This window comes from Stomoxys calcitrans, chromosome 2 (genome assembly GCF_963082655.1).
Source record: "Stomoxys calcitrans chromosome 2, idStoCalc2.1, whole genome shotgun sequence".
Taxonomy (NCBI): Eukaryota; Metazoa; Arthropoda; class Insecta; order Diptera; family Muscidae; genus Stomoxys; species Stomoxys calcitrans.
The window spans coordinates 96435673-96455168 of NC_081553.1; the positions used below are offsets into that span (position 1 = coordinate 96435673).

The 19496-nt window shown below is 38.2% G+C and overlaps 2 protein-coding genes across 6 annotated transcripts in view; one reads left to right on the forward strand and one right to left on the reverse strand.

The window, feature by feature from the left end:
• The window catches only part of LOC106095781 (vacuolar protein sorting-associated protein 72 homolog), a 223551-nt gene that overhangs the window by 36280 nt on the left and 167775 nt on the right, over positions 1-19496 (forward strand). The window lies entirely within an intron of this gene.
• The window catches only part of LOC106095780 (hybrid signal transduction histidine kinase L), a 99071-nt gene that overhangs the window by 16343 nt on the left and 63232 nt on the right, over positions 1-19496 (reverse strand). For all 5 annotated transcript variants that reach the window (XM_013263121.2, XM_013263119.2, XM_059363290.1 and 2 more), the window contains exon 4: positions 16099-16411. In XM_013263121.2, the coding sequence (XP_013118575.2) occupies positions 16099-16411 (313 nt within the window). The remainder of the gene's footprint in view (positions 1-16098; positions 16412-19496) is intronic.

The following is a 19496-nucleotide window of genomic DNA, read 5'->3' on the forward strand; positions in this document are numbered from 1 at the left end:
TAATCTACTCTCTAATGTCTTCATTAGGAATCTCAAATTGTCTCAATCGGTCGGCATGTCAGCTTTAGGGTTTTGTGGGCGCAGCAGACCGATTAACAATTGATTCCAAATTTATGTGCTAAATTCATTCAATGGCCATTTTTTTGAGTTACGTATTGCTCGGATATGTCTATGTGTCCGCTCATTGAGGGTTTAGGTAGGGCGTTCCTCTCATAACCTAAGCTTGTCTAAATTTATCCAATTTGTACTATACTCTCTAATATAATCGCACAGTGGGTTACTGTAAGGGGTAAATTGCAAATGCAAATTTGGCCCTGAACATTCCACTAAGAAACAGGGGCAAACTTCTCACATATCAAAGAGTGCAGTTCGATTCAAATTTAAGCTCAATGATAAGGGACCTCTTTATAGAGAAGTGTTTTACATGGTATAGTACTTCATAAATGTTGCCAGAATTAGGAGGGGAAAACCACCGCTGAAAATGTTTTCTGATGGTATTGCCAGGCTTCGAACACAGGCGTTCACCATCATAGGCGGACATGCTATCTTCTGCGCCACGGGAGCCTATAGGACAATATACCCCTTACAAAAAAAAACTTTAAATCGGTTTAACTATTACTGAAGTCTATGGTTTTAAAAATTTTTTAAATTTGTGTAAGGAGGCGAGTCCGTTCTAACTTCAGATATCGGAAATCTTTTTTCTCAAAATATGCCTTTAAATATAAAAAAAACAGAAACATTTTGTTGTTCCTGGGAAAAACCAAATTACCTTTCATTTTATACCTATATGGCTCTGATTGGCAAAGTGCCCGCTCGGTGAGGATTTGGAGTGAGGTGTTCCCCTTTCCTGACAATGATGGTGCAAACAAAAATTCGCTTAAATCTGCTAAAAATCTTTGAAATCTGGGGTTTTGAAAATTTGGGTAAGCTGATGGGTCCATCCTCTCTTCCAATATCAGCTTAACATTTTCTTTTAATTAAAAATTTGTAACAAATTCAATCCATGTTTTCAATTTTTCAGATTTTTCAGAAATATTTGATAAATTTCCCTTAGCAACTTGCTCTTGCATAATTACTGTTTTCCATAACTCATCATAAGCATCTCCCTAAAGTATTTTTGTGACCATTTGCATGATTATCTAATTAAACAGTCATGTATCATATTCACCATCATCATTTAACACCAATTCCATTTAAATTTTCATCCACAATAACTGGTTATCAGAAAATATGCACAAACTATCTCTGAAAATAGTTTCTCAAACCTATGATTACTGATTACTTTAAACGGTTTCCAATGACCAGAGATCACAATCACAAGGATATTCTAAAGTAACATGCCAGCCAGCCAGCCATCCTTGTTGTCATATTTACGGTAAACAGACGGTTAACATTTCACAAACGCCTGTCGTCATTAACTCAGTGATTGGAGGCGATAGCGCATTGCCGCATTTAATTCCTGGGTTTTCCCCAATGGATTGCCTGCCATTCCAAAGTGTGAACGATTGCAAAAGATCTAGTGCTCCAATATGAGCAACACAAATCGAATGCAGAAAGCATGCGCTAGTGGTAGAAGAGGCGGAAAATTATATGTGTCAGTCAGTCTTTGCCTTTTGTGATATATGCAGTCCAATCGTTTATTTTGTCCGTCTGCTTTATCTGTCTGTCTTTCCTTCCCTCCATTCATAGACTAGTTTGGAGTCAGCGAATTCTCACGAGTTTAACTTGAAATAAACACTCCAAGAGATCTTAGAAATCAAAGTCTGACTTGAGGACATGGTTTTCCCAAACAGGGTTGTCGTTGTTGGTAATTGGAATTTTTTTTCGCGAAAATCAAATTTCCCCAATATATTGTATAGAAAATAAATTTTAGGTATAAATGTAAGTTTTAACAAAACATTTTCTATGAAAATGGAATCTAAACGAAATTCTCTTCAAAAAAATGTTATATAAATTTTATGTGTCGAAGGTTGCATTCCCACAATCTGGAAGGAAGAAAAGGCAATATAACTTTCCGTTATCAGGAACTTAGCACTCGTAAAATAGTAGTGACTGTTTCAGATTGATTGGGTTTCATAGTTTTACCCATTCTCAAAAGGCAAATTTTTACTGTTTTTTTTTTTCGATTCCCTCCCACTGTACTGTTGAAAGGCTAGTCACTTTTTTTTGCGGCATGTATTTTGTACGCCATCCTACTTAGCTCCTGCTTAGCGGGTTGATGGAACTGTGGTTTTGCCATGTGGACATCCTACTCGAATGGATCGAAACTAAAGAGCAGATTATGACTGGGCATCTACATTGAGGTCCCAAAGATTGAGATATGTTTCCCGCTGATTGACCATTACACTGTTCTGCAAGCGGAAAACCGGCCGATGACAAAGCGCAAGCAGGATGCCATTCGAATTTAGGACGTGGGCGGTAAGCTTGCATTTAACACAGTAGGATGGTCGGCAGAATGACAAAAATCCTAGGGCGAGATCTGTATCTCGACTGAACGAGGCAAGTACTGAATGAAAGTAATCCGTTCTTTCAAGTTCCAATAACCTTTTATTTGATTGACATTGTGACCGTGCTCGTATGTGTCCCGTTACGTCATGGAAAGCTATCTGAAGATCGGTCACGCCCATTATTTAATCAAATTTGAAAACCCCAGATTTCGGAGATATTTGAATCGATTTAATGGATTTTTCTGTTTCAATCCTAATGACCGAATAATACAAATAAGATGTGAAAGCCCCACCCAATCGGACATGTTTACCAATTGAAACAATTTTGGCATCAAATTAATTATTTAATTAATTAATTAATAGTAGTTGAAAGTAGAGTAAGAATCTGATACAAAAATTTTGTCTTGGGTGTGGGTGGGGAGCCACTGCAGCCCCAAAAAATGATAGTCACAATGTATTCACACTTGGGCCACCATGACAAGGCGGACCCTCCTTCTAAGCTAACATATCAAAACTACCAGTTTTCGATGATTAGTGCACGGAAGTGACCAACTTTTCATTTTGCGCCCTTATATCACCCAAATTGGAATAATATGGGCATCAAATTAATGGTAGTTAAAAGTAGAGTAAGAATCTGATATTGAAATTTGGTCTTGGGTGTGAATGGGGAGCCACGTTAGCCTCAAAAGACACTGTTGATAGTAACAATGTATTCACACTTGGGCCACGATGACAAGGCGGACCCTCCTTCTAAGCTAAAATATCAAAACTACCAGTTTTCGAAGATGGGTGCACGAACTTAAGTAAAATTTTGTTTTGCTTCCTTTTAGCAACCCAAACACGTGAATTGGTTACAAAAAAATTGGGGTTAAGCTACATTTGGTCTAATGGTAGTTAAAAGTAGGGTTAGCATCTGATATTAAATTTTGGTCTAGGGTGTGGATGGGGGCCACGATGGACCCTCCGCTTAGCCAACATATCAACAAGTAAAAGCGTGCTAAGTTCGGCCGGGCCGAATCTTATATACCCTCCACCATGGATTGCATTTGTCGAGTTCTTTTCCGGGCATATCTTCTTTGGGAAAAAAGGATATAAGAAAAGATTTCCTCTGCTATTAGAGCGATATCAAGATATGGTCCGGTTTGGACCCCAATTAAATTATATGTATGTTGGAGGCCTGTGTAAAATGTCAGCTAATTCGAATAAGAATTGCGCCCTTTGGGGGCTCAAGAAGTAAAATAGAGAGATGGATTTATATGGGAGCTGTATCGGGCTATAGACCGATTCAGACTATAATAAACACGTATGTTGATGGTCATGAGAGAATCCGTCGTACAAAATTTCAGGCAAATCAGATAATAATTGCGACCTCTAGAGGCTCAAGAAGTCAAGATCCCAGATCGGTTTATATGACAGCTATATCAGGTTATAGACCGATTTGAACCATTCTTGGCACAGTTGTTGGATATCATGACAAAACACGTCGTGCAAAATTTCATTCCAATCGGACAAGAATTGCACACTCTAGAGGCTCAAGAAGTCAAGACCCAAGATCGGTTTATATGGCAGCTATATCAGGTTATGGACCGATTTGAACCATACTTGGCACAGTTGTTGGATATCATAACAAAACACGTAGTGCCAAAATTTATTCAAATCGGATAAGAATTGCGCCCTCTAGAGGCTTAAGAAGTCAAGACCCAAGATCGGTTTATATGACAGCTATATCAAAACATGGACCGATATGGCCCATTTACAATACCAACCGACCTACACTAATAAGAAGTATTTGTGCAAAATTTCAAGCGGCTAGCTTTACTCCTTCGGAAGTTAGCGTGCTTTCGACAGACAGACGGACGGACGGACAGACGGACGGACATGGCTAGATCGACATAAAATGTCACGACGATCAAGAATATATATACTTTATGGGGTCTCAGACGAATATTTCGAGTAGTTACAAACAGAATGACGAAATTAGTATACCCCCCATCTTATGGTGGAGGGTATAAAAATACCAGTTTTCGAAGATTAGTGCACTGACTTAAGCAAAATTTTGCTTTGTGCACTTATAGCAAACCAAACACATATCAAAAATACTAGTTATCGAAGATTAGTGCACGGACTTAAACAAAACTTTGTTTTGCGCCCTTATAAAGGGTGATTTTTTTGAGGTTAGGATTTTCATGCATTAGTATTTGACAGATCACGTGGGATTTCAGACATGGTTTCAAAGAGAAAGATGCTCAGTATGCTTTGACATTTCATCATGAATAGACTTACTAACGAGCAACGCTTGCAAATCATTGAATTTTATTACCAAAATCAGTGTTCGGTTCGAAATGTGTTCATTCACCGTTCAGCGATGAGGCTCATTTCTGGTTGAATGGCTACGTAAATAAGCAAAATTGCCGCATTTGGAGTGAAGAGCAACCAGAAGCCGTTCAAGAACTGCCCATGCATCCCGAAAAATGCACTGTTTGGTGTGGTTTGTACGCTGGTGGAATCATTGGACCGTATTTTTTCAAAGATGCTGTTGGACGCAACGTTACGGTGAATGAACACATTTCGAACCGAACACTGATTTTGGTAATAAAATTCAATGATTTGCAAGCGTTGCTCGTTAGTAAGTCTATTCATGATGAAATGTCAAAGCATACTGAGCATCTTTCTCTTTGACACCATGTCTGAAATCCCACGTGATCTGTCAAATACTAATGCATGAAAATCCTAACCTCAAAAAAATCACCCTTTAGCAAACCAAACACGCGAATTGGTTATAAAAAAATGGGGCTAAGCAGTCTGGGGGAAGACCCCACTCAAACGGATATGTTAACCCATCAAATCTGAATCTGCTATTAAAATTTGGTCGTGGGTGTACGTGGGAAGCCACGGCACCCCCAAAAGACGCTGTTGGTAGTCGGATTGTATTCACCCTTGGGTCATGGTGGCAAGGCGGACCCTTCCCTTTAGCCAAAATACCAATTGGTGCACAGACTTAAGCAACATTTTGTTTTGCTCCCTTATAAGGTCAAACATACTGGGGGGAAGCCCCACCCAAACGGACATGTTTACCAATTGGAATAATAAGGGCACCAAATAAATGGTAGTTGAATGCAGATTAAGAATCTGATTTAAAAATTTGGTTTTATAACCCCAAGAGGACATGTAGGCCGATCATAACAATTTGGGACTCAAATAAGCGTAGAGAGTTGCTGAGGGCCGCGCACTCCAAAAAATCCCAATAAGACATGTACGCTGTTCGGGACAATATGGTATTGAAATGAAAAGTCTTTGGAAGTAGAGTACGAATCAGTGGATGGTATTTCCGAGCAATTGGTTTGGGGGTTTTGCAAAAGTCAAAACCCCAAATAGATATGTTGGCCGATTCGAACAATATGGGGTCCAAATGAAAGTTATTCGAAAGAAGAATACAAATCTGATATACCAATTTCGCATCAAGAGTCTAGGGTGTCCAACTCCCAACAAGCTACCCAAACTGTTTTAAATAAAGGACCTTTTAAGAAAAGTGGAATACGAATCGGTAATTTTGATGAAGAACCATGCATCTTAGGTCCACCACCCTCAAAAGAAATCCCCAAACGGCACATAAAGCTCGGTTGGGACAATATGAAACCGACTTTTGGGACCAAATGCGTTGTCGCCGAGTTCCTAGATCTGGATTCTCAACAGAATCAACCAGACGAAAGATAGAAGATAGATTAAACAGCAACACCAAGGACTACATTGAAAGACATTTAGGAGTAAAGTAAATATCTTCCATCCATTTGAGGAGTTAGCACAGCAAATTTTCTTAAAAATAAAGTTTCGGCGATATTTTCTTTGAAATCAAACTCAATTATAATAAATTTTTCTATGAAGATCAAAGATTTAAAAAACAATCGCTTGAAAAATAATTTTTCTTCCACTGGCAACACTGTTTCCTATGCCAACCTCAATGATCACAGATTTATTTCGCAAAGATCCATAACCCAAGTAGAAGGTGCTCCATTGAGAGGAGGAGGAGGCATGAAACGCAACAGTTGGCTTCAGCACCTAACGTTTGTGAATAAAAATCTCAACCAAGATTTGCAAATAACAGCAGAAACGTGTGTTTCCAATTTGTTTGAGATGCAAGTTTGGAGCAGCCCCTCTTCACCCTTCTTCCCCTTGAGTGTTCTTAGTCGTCGTCGTCGTTGCGTCTCCTGCGTTGTGCTTGACAGCAGCAGACTGGCAATGAACTGGTCTTGATGATGTTTATCTGTGAACTTGATGCGCAGACACATTGGACATGGACCAAAGACACCATCGTCGTGAAATGAAATGCGTCTTTGTTTCGGTTTTTTGTTTTGTTTTTCTTTCTGTTGTTTTGGGCAGGAGAAAAGCTACCTGGGGCCAATTGGGTTAACCCATTGAAAGCCAAAGAAGAATTACCATCTATCAGCAAACAAGTAATCAATAGAACAAATATATCAACTTGTTCTGATTGTTTTTGCTGCACCGCTGGCTTGAGGGAAATTGCCACCAACCGTTAGATTTAAATATTTTAAAACCAAATCTGGAACACCAGTAGCCACATTCAGCATTTACATGTAATTAATGTATTTAAATGTTAGTCTACACTGAGATGACATATTTCTGTCCATTTGTCCACGTTAAGGTGGTTTTGGCTCTAAAGAACCATTCTTTATGGACTGATATCTGCTTTTATGATCAACGTGACATATGGGGAAAAGTAACATAGAACTTGAGTAACTTGAAGAAACAATTTGCAAATTGGAAGAAAAGTTATTGACGTAAACCATGCTGACTTACCAAGTGGTTGTCAAAATCGTAATCTATGACAAGTTTGCCCAATAAACTGCTAAATTCAAGCTGCTGGGTTTCAATGCCCACCATACATTTGAGTTGAGTATATATGAGAAAGTAAAACAGGTAAAAGCGTGCTCGGCCGAGCCGAATTTTGGGAACCCACCACCATGGATTCTGCTAAAAATTTATTAAAAATAAATTTTGTTGAAGAGCATAATTTTATTCTACATACCAATCTTCTGTCAAACCAGCAAAAACTAAAGCTACTAGGAACCGAACAAGGATGATCGAGAGACCGGTTAACACGGGAGCAATATCAGGTTACAGACTGACTTGAAACATACTTGACATAGTTGTTGGAAGTCACGACGGAACACCACATGCAAAATTTCAGACAAATCGGACAAAAATTGCGGCTTGTAAGGGCTCAAGAAGTCAAATCGGGAGATTGGTTTGCATGGGAGCTATGTCAGGTTATAGACCGATTTGGACCGTACTGGGCACAGTTGTCGGAAGTCATAACAGATTACTATATGCAAAATTTCAGTCAAATCGGACAAAACTTGCGGCTTGTAAGGGCTCAAGAAGTCAAATCGGAAGGTCGGTTTATATTGGAGCTATATCGGGTTATAGACCGATTTGGACTGTACTTGGCACAGTCGTTAAAAGTCGTAGCAGAACACTACATGCAACATTTCAGCCAAATCAGACAAAAATTGGAACTTCCAGGGGCTCAAGAAATCAAATCTGGAGATCGGTTTATATGGGAGCTTTATTTAAATCTGAACCGATATGGCCCATTTGCAGTCCCCAACGACCTGCATCAATATTAAGTATCTGTGCCAAATTTCAAGCGGCTAGCTCTACCCGTTCGACCGCTATCGTGATTTCGACAAACGGACATGGCTTGATCATCTCAGAACGTCTAAACGGTCAAGAATATATATATTTTATGGGGTCTTAGACGAATATTTCGAGGTGTTATAAACGGAATGACTAGATTAGTATACCCTCATCCTATGGTGGTGGATATAAAAATGGATGATTCTTCTTCTGGTGGGAATATAGCATACTCGTATCCAGCAGCACTGGTTTACCCCCATGTAAGAATTGAGGACATAGGTTTCCAAACCTGACCAGATTAAAAAAAAATGCCCCCTAGACAAAAGAGGAAATGGTGATCGTCTTTTCTTAATCCTCAGCAAGGACAGCTTCAAAAGATATTGTTATGCGGTATTACCACGCGATAGGCTCCGCCATAGAGCCTATCGCAATGCCATTGTGTTCAGAGACCGCTTGGTGAAAGCCAGCACTTCGTCGGTCTTTCTCGAATTTAAGATAGGTCGAAAAGTTCTTGTAATGTGATATATTGGGTTGCCTAAAAAGTAATTGCGGATTTTTTAAAAGAAAGTAAATGCATTTTTAATAAAACTTAGAATGAACTTTAATCAAATATATAATTGCCATTTTGTTCGATAACCTTTTGCCATCTTCCTGGCAAATTTAGTATTCCACGCTCATAGAACTTCTGGCCTTTATCTGCAAAAAACTGAACCAAGTGCGATTTTATAGCCTCATCATTGCCGAAAGTTTTACCACTTAAGAAGTTCTGCAAAGATCGAAATAAATGGTAGTCTGATGGTGCAAGGTCAGGGCTATATGGTGGATGCATCAAAAGTTCCCAGCTAAGCTCACTCAGAGTGACCAAAGATGTGTGCGGTCTAACGTTGTCCTGGTGGAATATGACACCTTTACGATTGACCAATTCTGGTCGCTTCTCCTTGATGGGTGTATTCAATTTGTCCAATTGTTGACAGTAAACATCCGAATTAATCATTTGGTTCCTTGGAAGCAGCTCAAAGTATACCACACCCTTCCAATCCCACCAAACAGTCAGCATAACCTTCTTTTGGTGGATATCAGCCTTTGAAGTGGTTTGAGCTGGTTCACCATGCTTGGACCATGATCGTTTTCGACTAACGTTGTTGTAAACAATCCATTTTTTATCTCCAGTTATGATTCGTTTCAAAAACGGATCGAATTCATTGCTTTTAAGGTGCATATAACAAGCGTAGATTCGGTTTGTTAAATGAATTTTTTTCAATACATGTGGTACCCATATTAAAATTGACGCCAAACAAACAAATGTAAACAAAATTTCGCGCACTTTTTTTCTAAAGCAAGCTAAAAGTAACAGCTGATAACTGACAGAAGAATGAATGCAATTACAGAGTCACAAGCCGTTGAAAAAATTTGTCAACGCCGACTATATTACTACTATATTACCGACAATTTCTTTTTGGGCAACCCAATACATATTTAAAGTGTGATTTTTTAGGTATTGTCTTCTTGGCAATACAGTTTTAAACAGCTCCCGCACGTTCGTGGTTTGTTTCACTGTCAAAAATTTTTTCAGTTTGGTCTATAATTTAACCATAAATCGTCTTACAAACGAACAACGCTTACAAATTATTGAATTTTTTTTATCAAAGTTAATCGCGCGCTTCTTCCATTTCACGACGAAGCTAATTTTTGGCGCAATGGGTACGTCAATAAGCAGAATTGTCTATTTTGAAGTGAAGATCGGCCAGAAACATTGCAAAAGCTACCAATGCATCCAGAAAAAGTCAAAGTTTGGGGTGATTTATAGGCAGGTCGCATCATTGGACCGTACTTCTTCAAAGAAGATGTAACTGTGAATGGCGAGCGCTACCGTAAGATGACATCCATCTTTTTTTGCCCAAAATGAAAGAGACATGATAATGCATGGTATGTGGTTTCAACAAGACGGTGCCACATGCCCCACAGCACGCGTAACAATGGACTTATTGAGAGGCGAGTTCGGGGAACATTTTATTTCATGTTCGGTACCGGTCGATTGGCCCCCTAGATCGTGCGATTTAACGCCTTTAGACGCCTTTTTGTAGGGCTAAGTTAAAGCTCATGTCTATACATACAAACCCGCTTTAATTGACAAATTAGATTCTTTAACATTAACTCGTTAGATACGGGCCGAAATGTTGGAAAGAGTATGCCAAAATTGGACTAAGCGGATGGGCCATTTGAGACGCAATCACTGTCAACATTTGCATTAAATAATCTTCAAAAATAATAAGGAAAACGACGCAGAGGTAGAAGAGTAACAATATGGCTTAAAAATATCCAACACTGGACAGGCTATGGCGATGGATCATTCATGCCGTCAAAAATAGAGAGCTTACCACCACTGCCTAATAATGTACAGTAAAATTCGTATACATGTTGACTCCATATTTCATATACATACACTTACCAACATTTTGTTAAATGACATTGTATGATCACATATATCCGAACAACGGATTTGTAAATTAAGAAGAAGAAAGATGATACTATTAAGAGAGCTATTAGACTCTAAATATCTCACAAGATGGGGATTAATCATGCTCTCCATTACTTTGGAAACAGTGAAGCATATCACAATTGACCGATAATTCGCAGGGTGGTTCGCCTCATTCTACTTGGAGATCGGTTAAACGTTCGCAACCTTCCAACGAGCCGGAAGAACGAGCCCAGCACGGTAAGCAAGATTGAAAAGACTGCTTAATAGACGAGCGAGCATCAAAGAACACTTGCGCAAGACAAGTGTTGATATGCTATCCGAGGCCGGAGTTTTATATACGTCGAGATAATCAAGGACCCTTTTAACTCCAACTGTTCGAAAAATATTTGAGGCATAATGCTAGATGTATAATCGATTGAGGGAAGTGGTTGATGGCTCACAAGCAAGGAGCTTCCAAACCTGTTTGCGGTGTAGACCGTAACACACACCTTAATTTAGTCCTCCTATACAAATGGTTCCACCATACAAGGGCCCTATATTACAGCACTGGTCTCACAATGCCCGTGTACATTTAATAAATCATATTCGAGGTAATTACTACCTTGCTTCTGAACATCCTCCTGCAGAAGTGGAAGACGAAGAATGCCTTACGGCTTTTTCTCCCATTTTTTTCTTTCAATGTAATTCCGAATCGTTGACTAGGACCATGTATTTTTCCTCCTTCGATAATTGCTGAGGGATTTTCCCAGAGACACGGGAGTCACAAATATGGCATCGTATAACTCCGGTTGAATATCACTAGGTCCGACTTTCGTGGATTTGCCTTCGGACTGGGATGCACACTTATTTGTATTTTTGGATTATTCGATTAATTGTGTACTTAAAAATCCAGGTTCAACGATTAATCAAGCCAGACCGAAAGAGGTTGTCGATTAAGCGAAATTAAAAATTTTATAATTCATATTCAATTCCCACATAGCTCTCGGGAACTAAATATAAGATTTGTCTTTTGGGTTAACATTAGGCTACAAACAAAACATTACTTATATCAGCCCACCCATTCAAATGCAAATTTCCCCATGAAGTCCAATCATATATCAATAAGTACTGTCCGATTCAAGTTTAAGCTCAACAATAAGGGGCTTCCCTTTTATATTCGAGTCCGAACGGCGTGCCGCTGTGCGTATCCTCTTTAGTGAGAAGTTTTTACATGGTAGAGTACCTCACAAATATTGCCAGCATTAGGAGGGGATAACCACCGCTGAAATTTTTTTCTGTTTTTCTCACCAGGATTCGAACCCTACGGTGGTATCTAAATCCACCAATTGATGATAAAACCTTAAGGCTAAATTTATATACAGGTCGCCTAAGAATTCGTACTCTTCAAATCTGTTTTATCAAAATCGCAGGTTGTACCGGTCGGTATATGTGCCCGTTTTTGAGGGTTTTTTGGGCCGGGCGTTCTTCCGTACTAATTTAACTATGAGATTTGTTTTTGAGTTATTACTCTGGTTTCGAACGAGACTTAATGTTATGTGAAGAGTTTGCCCCCGTTTCTTAATGTTCATGGGCAACTTTACATTAACAGTCTCTAAAAATGGAGATATTGAGCTGTAACTTTGCTTCACCATTTTTTTGTACCCTCCACTATAAGACGGTGGCATACAAATTTTGTCATTTCGTTTGTAACACATCGAAATATTCGATTAAGACCCTATAAAGTATATACAGCGGTCAAAAAAAGTATTCATCATTCAATGTTTTTTTTTTTAATAAGTCTACAAAAGACAATTGGAATAAAAACATATTAAACTAATGATGCAGTAGTGCTTGTGTGATATATATGTACACAATTTCATTGTTTTTAAAGAAAAAAATAGTATTTATTGGAACAAAAAGGGCCATTTTACAGCTGAACACAAAAAATTAAACAAAAAAAGTATTCATCATTGCAAAAAAACAAAAAAATAAATAACATAATTTAAAAAAATTAATACTTTGTTATTCGACCACCGCGTCTTATAACTTCTTTTAAACGGTTTGACATCGATTGGACTAATTTAGCGGTTATATTTTGGTCTATATTAGTCCATTCCTCCATTATCACCTGTTGCATTTGACTCTTGCTCGAAAAATTGCGCGTTCTCAATTTGCGTTCGAGATGTTCCCAAAGATGTTCAATTGGGTTCAAGTCGGGACTTTGAGGAGGAGTTTTAATGACTTTGGGGCAGTTATACAGCATCCACATCTTGGTATTTAAAGCAGAATGTTTGGGGTCATTATCTTGATAATATTGAAAGTTATTACCAAGCCCAAGTTTTACAGCACTATCTTTTAAATTCCTCTTTAAAATGTCAATGTAATACTTATGATCCATTACTCCATTAATAATTTCAAGATTTCCCGCTCCTGAAGCCGCCATACACCCCCAAACCATTAAACCACCTCCACCATGTTTTACAGTAGCAACTGTGTTTCGTTCTTCAAGCTCTGTATTTGGTTTTCTGTACACTATGACCTTTCCATCGCACCCAAAAAGATTAAACTTGCTCTCGTCTGCAAAAATGACTGTTTTCCAAAATGATTCGGGCTGTTTTACATACATTTTTGCGAAGTTTAGCCTTTTCACTCGGTTTATTTTATTTATAAAGGACTTCTTACGTGCAGTTCTTCCTCTGTAACTATACCTTTTGAGTGTATTTCGAATTGTTTGTGTAGTAACTTCCTTCCCTAAATATTCCATAGTGTTTTTACGAAGAATGGTCGCATTTGTCTTCGGAGTTTTCTGAACTTGCCGCACTAGCCAACGCACATCTCCAACTGAAAGTGCTTTTGGTCGACCAGATCTTGGTTTATTGTCAACAGTTTTCGTTTCTGGCCACTTTCTGATGATGGATTGTATAGTAGATCGTGGTCTATTTAATATTTCACTGATAGTTTTTTGAGTTAAACCATTCCTGTGGTGTTTTATTATCAAAACTTTTACCTCATCAGAAACCTCGTTTTGCTTACGACCCATTTTGACAAAAACTATATTTTCAATGAAATTAAATATTTGCTGTCAAGGGCAAAGCCTCCTTTACTAAATAAAACAGAAAAGGGGGATTCCCAAATAATATTTGAATTTGACTTTGATGATAGCACATCTATGATGAATACTTTTTTTGTTCTGTTTTTGGTGTTATTATATAAAATTGCATTTTTTGCGCTAATTAAATTTATTTTTTGAATTTATTTTAAAACATATTACGAAAAATAAACTATTGCATAAAACTGCATTATTTGTTTACTTTAAATTTTCTTCAATTACCCAAAATAAGTGAATTTATTATCAATTTTGCTAATGATGAATACTTTTTTTGACCGCTGTATATGCATTCTTGATCGTCATGACATTTTAGGTCGATCTAGCCATGTCCGTACATCTGTTCGTCCGTCTGTCTGTCGAAATCACGCTAACTTTCGAAGAATTGAAATTTTGCATGAATTTTTCTTATTAGTATAGGTCGCTTGAGATTGTAAATGGGCCTTATCGGCCCATGATTGGATACAGCTGCCAAATAAACCGATCCTAGATCATGAATTTTTCATTCTCTAGAGGGCGCAATTATCATCCGATTTGTTTGAAATTTTATATGAGGTGTTTTGTTATGTCTTCCAACAACTGTGCTAAGCATGATCAACATCTGTTGATAATCAAATATAAGTGCCTATATAAACAGAATTCGGATCTTGACTTCTTGAGCCGCTAGAGGGCGCAATTATTATCCAATTTGGCTGAAATTTTGTATGAGGTGTTTTGTTTTGACTTCCAACAACTATGCCAAGTTTGGTCGAAATCGGTTTATAAGCTGATGTATCTCCAAAATTGATGAAGCAACAAAATTCCCGATTATACTTCTTTTGCCTTTTAGGGAAGTAAGATTTGATTTGTTTTCTATTGCGCTTATGAATCAAGTTGACTTGAAGAGCCCTGTTCAAATTCAGATATGTGCTTTACAACTTACTCTAGTTGGAATGCTTCTAGCAACAACACACTCTTTGCTGACTTTTAAATGTTTTTTGTTCTAAAGCCGGACAATATCCTGCAATGGAATCTTAATAAGATGTTAAGACAAAAAAAAGAAAGCGCAAACAAACATACGTGCCAAATATCCATGTAAAATCGATATGACTCCCATATAAACCAAGGGTGCAATTCTTATCCGATTTGGCTGATGTTTTTCACAATGACTTCTTCTATGGTCTCCAACATCCAAATAAAGTATAGCCGGAATCGGTCGTATCTTGATATAGCTCCAATACCATTGCAATTCTAATCCATTATCCTTTATTTGCCTATAACACGATACCGGGCAAAGAACTTAACAAATGCGAACAATGGTGGAGGGTATATAAGATTCGGTCCGGCCGAACTTAGCACGCTCTTATTTGTTGTAATGCATATTGCGTTGATTATCCCTCAAGGGAGTCGAGTTTTAACGACCCAGATAATGTTAAATAGTAAGGAGAGATTGTTTTGATTAAGTTCTGAAGAAGAGAAATTGCTAGCTTTTCAGAAAAATTACACCACTAGTGGACGCGTTTCGATGAGTGGTTTGATCATCACTTTTAACACCATTGTGATTTATATCCGTCCGTCTGACTGGGCTATAGTTACACAGCTTTTTGTTCGTAGCTCCTACAGTTAAGTTCTTTAGCACAAAACTTATGCGAAATCTTAGTAACTAACTCAGCAATCTCTTCTTTCCATGTAACATTATCTTGGTCATTAAAGCTCGACTCTTCCTTGAGATGTTATCAACGCAATATGAATTGATTCACATGACCGGCTGTTACAAGGTCAAAACAAATGAACAAATAATTTTTCGTTATGTTCGTCTTAGGTATGTCTTTAGGTTCAAAGTATGTTGGAGATAGCCACTATAGGTAACACCTTCGGAGGTTATTGTCCACAGTTGAAAAGGAATCCCAATTTTTTTTGCCTCTCCTACATCCTTGGGACCCTAAATGTGAGTGTGTAAACTGGTCCTTTTTCCTACCGAGGTTGAATACTCCAAGTTAAAGTTCTGTTTTTATTTTTAGTTCTTTCTTGCCTCCGTAAATGTGTAAAAACGGGTGGAACATTTCAAATTACTGCATTTTAGTGAGTTGCCCCAGGCAACACACTGGGAGGTCATTTTCGACAGCCATTTTAAAATCAAATCAGAGTTGTTAATTGATATTCAACATTCGCATTTCACCCTATTGCCGCATAATTTTTAATTATCCTTTTCCTCAATCTGTTTTTGCTCCTTAAGTGGTTAATTGCAATGTTACTTACACCCATCAAAATAACATCACAAAAATACCAACGAAAAAAAAAAAACAATACCCCCAAGAAGTTCAACTGCTTTTGGCGTACTTTTTTTTTTCTAACCATTCCCTCGATAAGGCAACAGAAGAGCCAACAACAAAACCTTTCTTAGGAAAATGTAATTATAGACGAGTATAGAAAAAAAAAGAAAACTTGTTTACCTTTTTTCCGTTAGCATCCTTGTTTGATCCATCCTCTGATTGTGTTGACTGCTCCTGCTGTTGCAACTTCAAAGAACTCTTCAGGTCCACAGATGACGGCCCTAAGGATGAGGAGGAGGACAAGGACGAGGTGATGGCATTGGGTGATCCACTGCCAGACGATGCCTTCGGATTGGTGTAATAGTACATATTTGGCGGTAATTTTATAATGAACATATGTGAGTCATCGGGTGAGGCATGACGTCGTGACTCAACAGCCAGGCGTTTCCGGTTATGACTGTTAGGTGCCTTGACTTTGGTGAAGCCCAATTTGCTGAAAAAAAAAAACACAAAAAACAAGGAATTATAATAGGAGCTTAAAGAAAATAAAATTCTAATTTTCTTTCTTTGCTTCTTATGGAAAAAATAATGAGTCCTTATTGAAATTGACTCGACGTTCTTTGGTATGTAAATGGGCTGTCTTGAACACATGTTTGCCTTCAAGGAAAAATGCCTAATGGCCATCACGATCGATGTTTGGCGATATCTTCATAAATTTTAGCTAGATTGGGTATCTCCTCAGAGGGAATTTTGCCTTGTCTTGCAATTGGGAGGAGAAAACATGTTTTTTTTCCTCCACCACAGTCATGAGGAAGAGCCCTTCATGTTCATAACTTTATTTAAAGCTGCGTACTTACATAGAGTACATATTCTGTGTGTATGTGAGTTGTGAAATATGACACGATCTACGATCTGCTTAGATGCGATCTACTTGAAGTTAATTAAAAACATTTTTAATTAACGATTTTTATTTATTACAAGATCAACTTTCATCAGATACTACGCATGCGCAATAAATAGTCTAATGGAAGCAGTTTGAAATAATTTATTGCATCCTTGATTTAATTTGAAAATAGGAGGACAAGTGCCATGAATAGAAAAGTTTTTATGATAATTGGATTGCTATGTAGTTTCCTTTAAAAATAATTTTCTAATAAAAAACCAAACAAAACAAGTGAGAAAAGGCAAGAGTCGCGCAGTGCCAACCATATAATACCCTATACCTACTATATAAGAGAAAATTGGGCAATACCACTAAATGAGCGTTATAACTAAATCTGAACCGATTTTGATAGACTTCGGCAGTGATAAAAAAGCGTACTAAGTTCGGTCGGGCCGAATCTTATACACCCTCCACCATAGATCGCATTTGTCGATCTTTTTAGGAAAACAAAGGATAAAAGAAAAGAATTGCTATAGTATTGGAGCTATATCTAGTTATGGTTTGATTCGGAGCATAACTGAATTGAATGTTGGAGACCATAGAAGTCATTGTGAAAAATTTCAGACAATACGAGTAAGAATTGCGCCCTTTAGGGGATCAAGAAGTGAAATAGATCGGTTTATATGGAAGCTTTATTAGGCTATAGACCGATTCGGACCATATTTGACACGTATGTTGAAGGTCATGGGGGAAGCCGTTCAACAAAATTTTAGCCAAATAGGATAGTAATTACGCACTCTGGAGGATTAAGGAGTCAAGATCCCAGATAGGTTTATATGTCAGCTATATCAGGTTATGGATCGATTTGAACCATATTTGACAGTTGTTAGAAGTCATATCGAAACACGTCGTGGAAAATTTCATTCCAATCGGATAAAAATGCGCCCTCTAGAGGCTCAAGAAATCAAGATCCAAGATCGGTTTATATGGCAGCTATATCAGGTTATGGACCGATTTCAACCATACTCAACCCAGTTTTTGGAAGTGATAAAACACCTCATGCAAAATTTTAGCCAAATCGGATAAGAATTGTGCCCTCTAGTGGCTTAAGAAGTCAAGATCCAAGATCGATTTAAATGACAGATATATCAAAACATGGACCGATATAGCCCATTTACAATCCCAACCGACCTACGCTAATAAAAAGTGTTTGTTCAAAATTTCAAACGGCTAGCTTTACTCCTTCGAAAGTTAGTGTGCTTTCGACAGACATGTTTTGATATAACTGCCATATAAACCGATCTTGGGTCTTGACTTCTTGAGCCTCCAGAGGGCGCAATTCTCGTCCGATTTGACTGAAATTTTGCACCTGATGTTTTGGTGTCACTTCCAAAAACTGTGGTAAGTATGGTTCAAATCGGTGTATAATCTGATATAGCTGCCATGTAAACCGATCTGGGGTCTTGACTTCTTCATCGTTTAGAGGGCGCAATTCTTATCCAATTTGGCTGTAATTTTGCACGAAGTATAGGGGGTTACTCCATCTCTCAAAAACGCCCAAAATGGGCATATGACCCATCTTGACTAAATCTTACTTGGTCTGTTTGTTTGTTCCGTAGAATCAAAAACGGCTGAACCGATTTTCTTAAAATTTTCACAGATTTTGTGGGTTTGTCAGAAAGGAAACATAGGCTTTAAAATTTTTGGATATCGAATGGAGGCGTACCCTCCCCCTTACCCCAAAAACGCCACCCAAAACCAAAAATGGTGCGATAGGCACAATATGGGTATCAAATAAAAGGTATTGGAGACTAGAAAACGAATATCGTATAAAAATTTGCGTCCAACTACCTAGCGGGCCGCCCCAACCCCAAAACTCCTCTAAACAGATATATTCGATGTTCATGTCAATATGAGACTCAAATGAAAAGTATTCGGCAGTAGATTGCAAATACGGCATGCAAAATTAGGTCCAAACAATGGGAGGTCGCCCCACTCCCAAATGGACATAATAGTCTACCATGGCTATATGGGACTCAAATGAAAGTTGTTTGGGATTAGATTACGAATATGACATTAAAATTTGCGTTCAAGTCTAGATGGCGCTTTTCCTGCTAATAAAGTCAAAGAGGTTAACTGAATCATTATGACAATGTGGGTCTCAAAGGAAAGATATTTGAGAGTAAAAGACGAATTTGATATCCAATTTTATAGCCAAGTGTTTGGTATACGCCCTAAAAGGAGTAAAGAATGAATTTGGGAGTAAATAACGAATTTGATATCTATTTTCAGGGCAAAGTCTCAGTGCCCGCCCAGCCCCAAAACACCCTCCAAACGGTTCATATTTACCGTTTACGGAAATATGGGGCTCAAATTAAAGGGCATTGCGAGTGGAGCACGAATTTGATATCCATATTCGAGTCGAAATATCTGAGGGGTCATCCCTCCCCCAATTTTCAAACACACTCTCACAGTCACCAAAAACAAAACATGGTGTCTGTTGTTGGAGGCGGGTGCCTTGGGAGCCGCCCAAAACCCGCCAAATGGGTATATAGCCCAATCACGGCAATATAGAGCTCAAACGGATGGAGCTTGAGAGAAAAAAAATGAGTTTGATATCCAATTGAAGAGCCATGTGTTTGGGGAGCCGCCCACCCCAAAATACCTCCTTATTATATGAAAGTTTTTTGAGTTG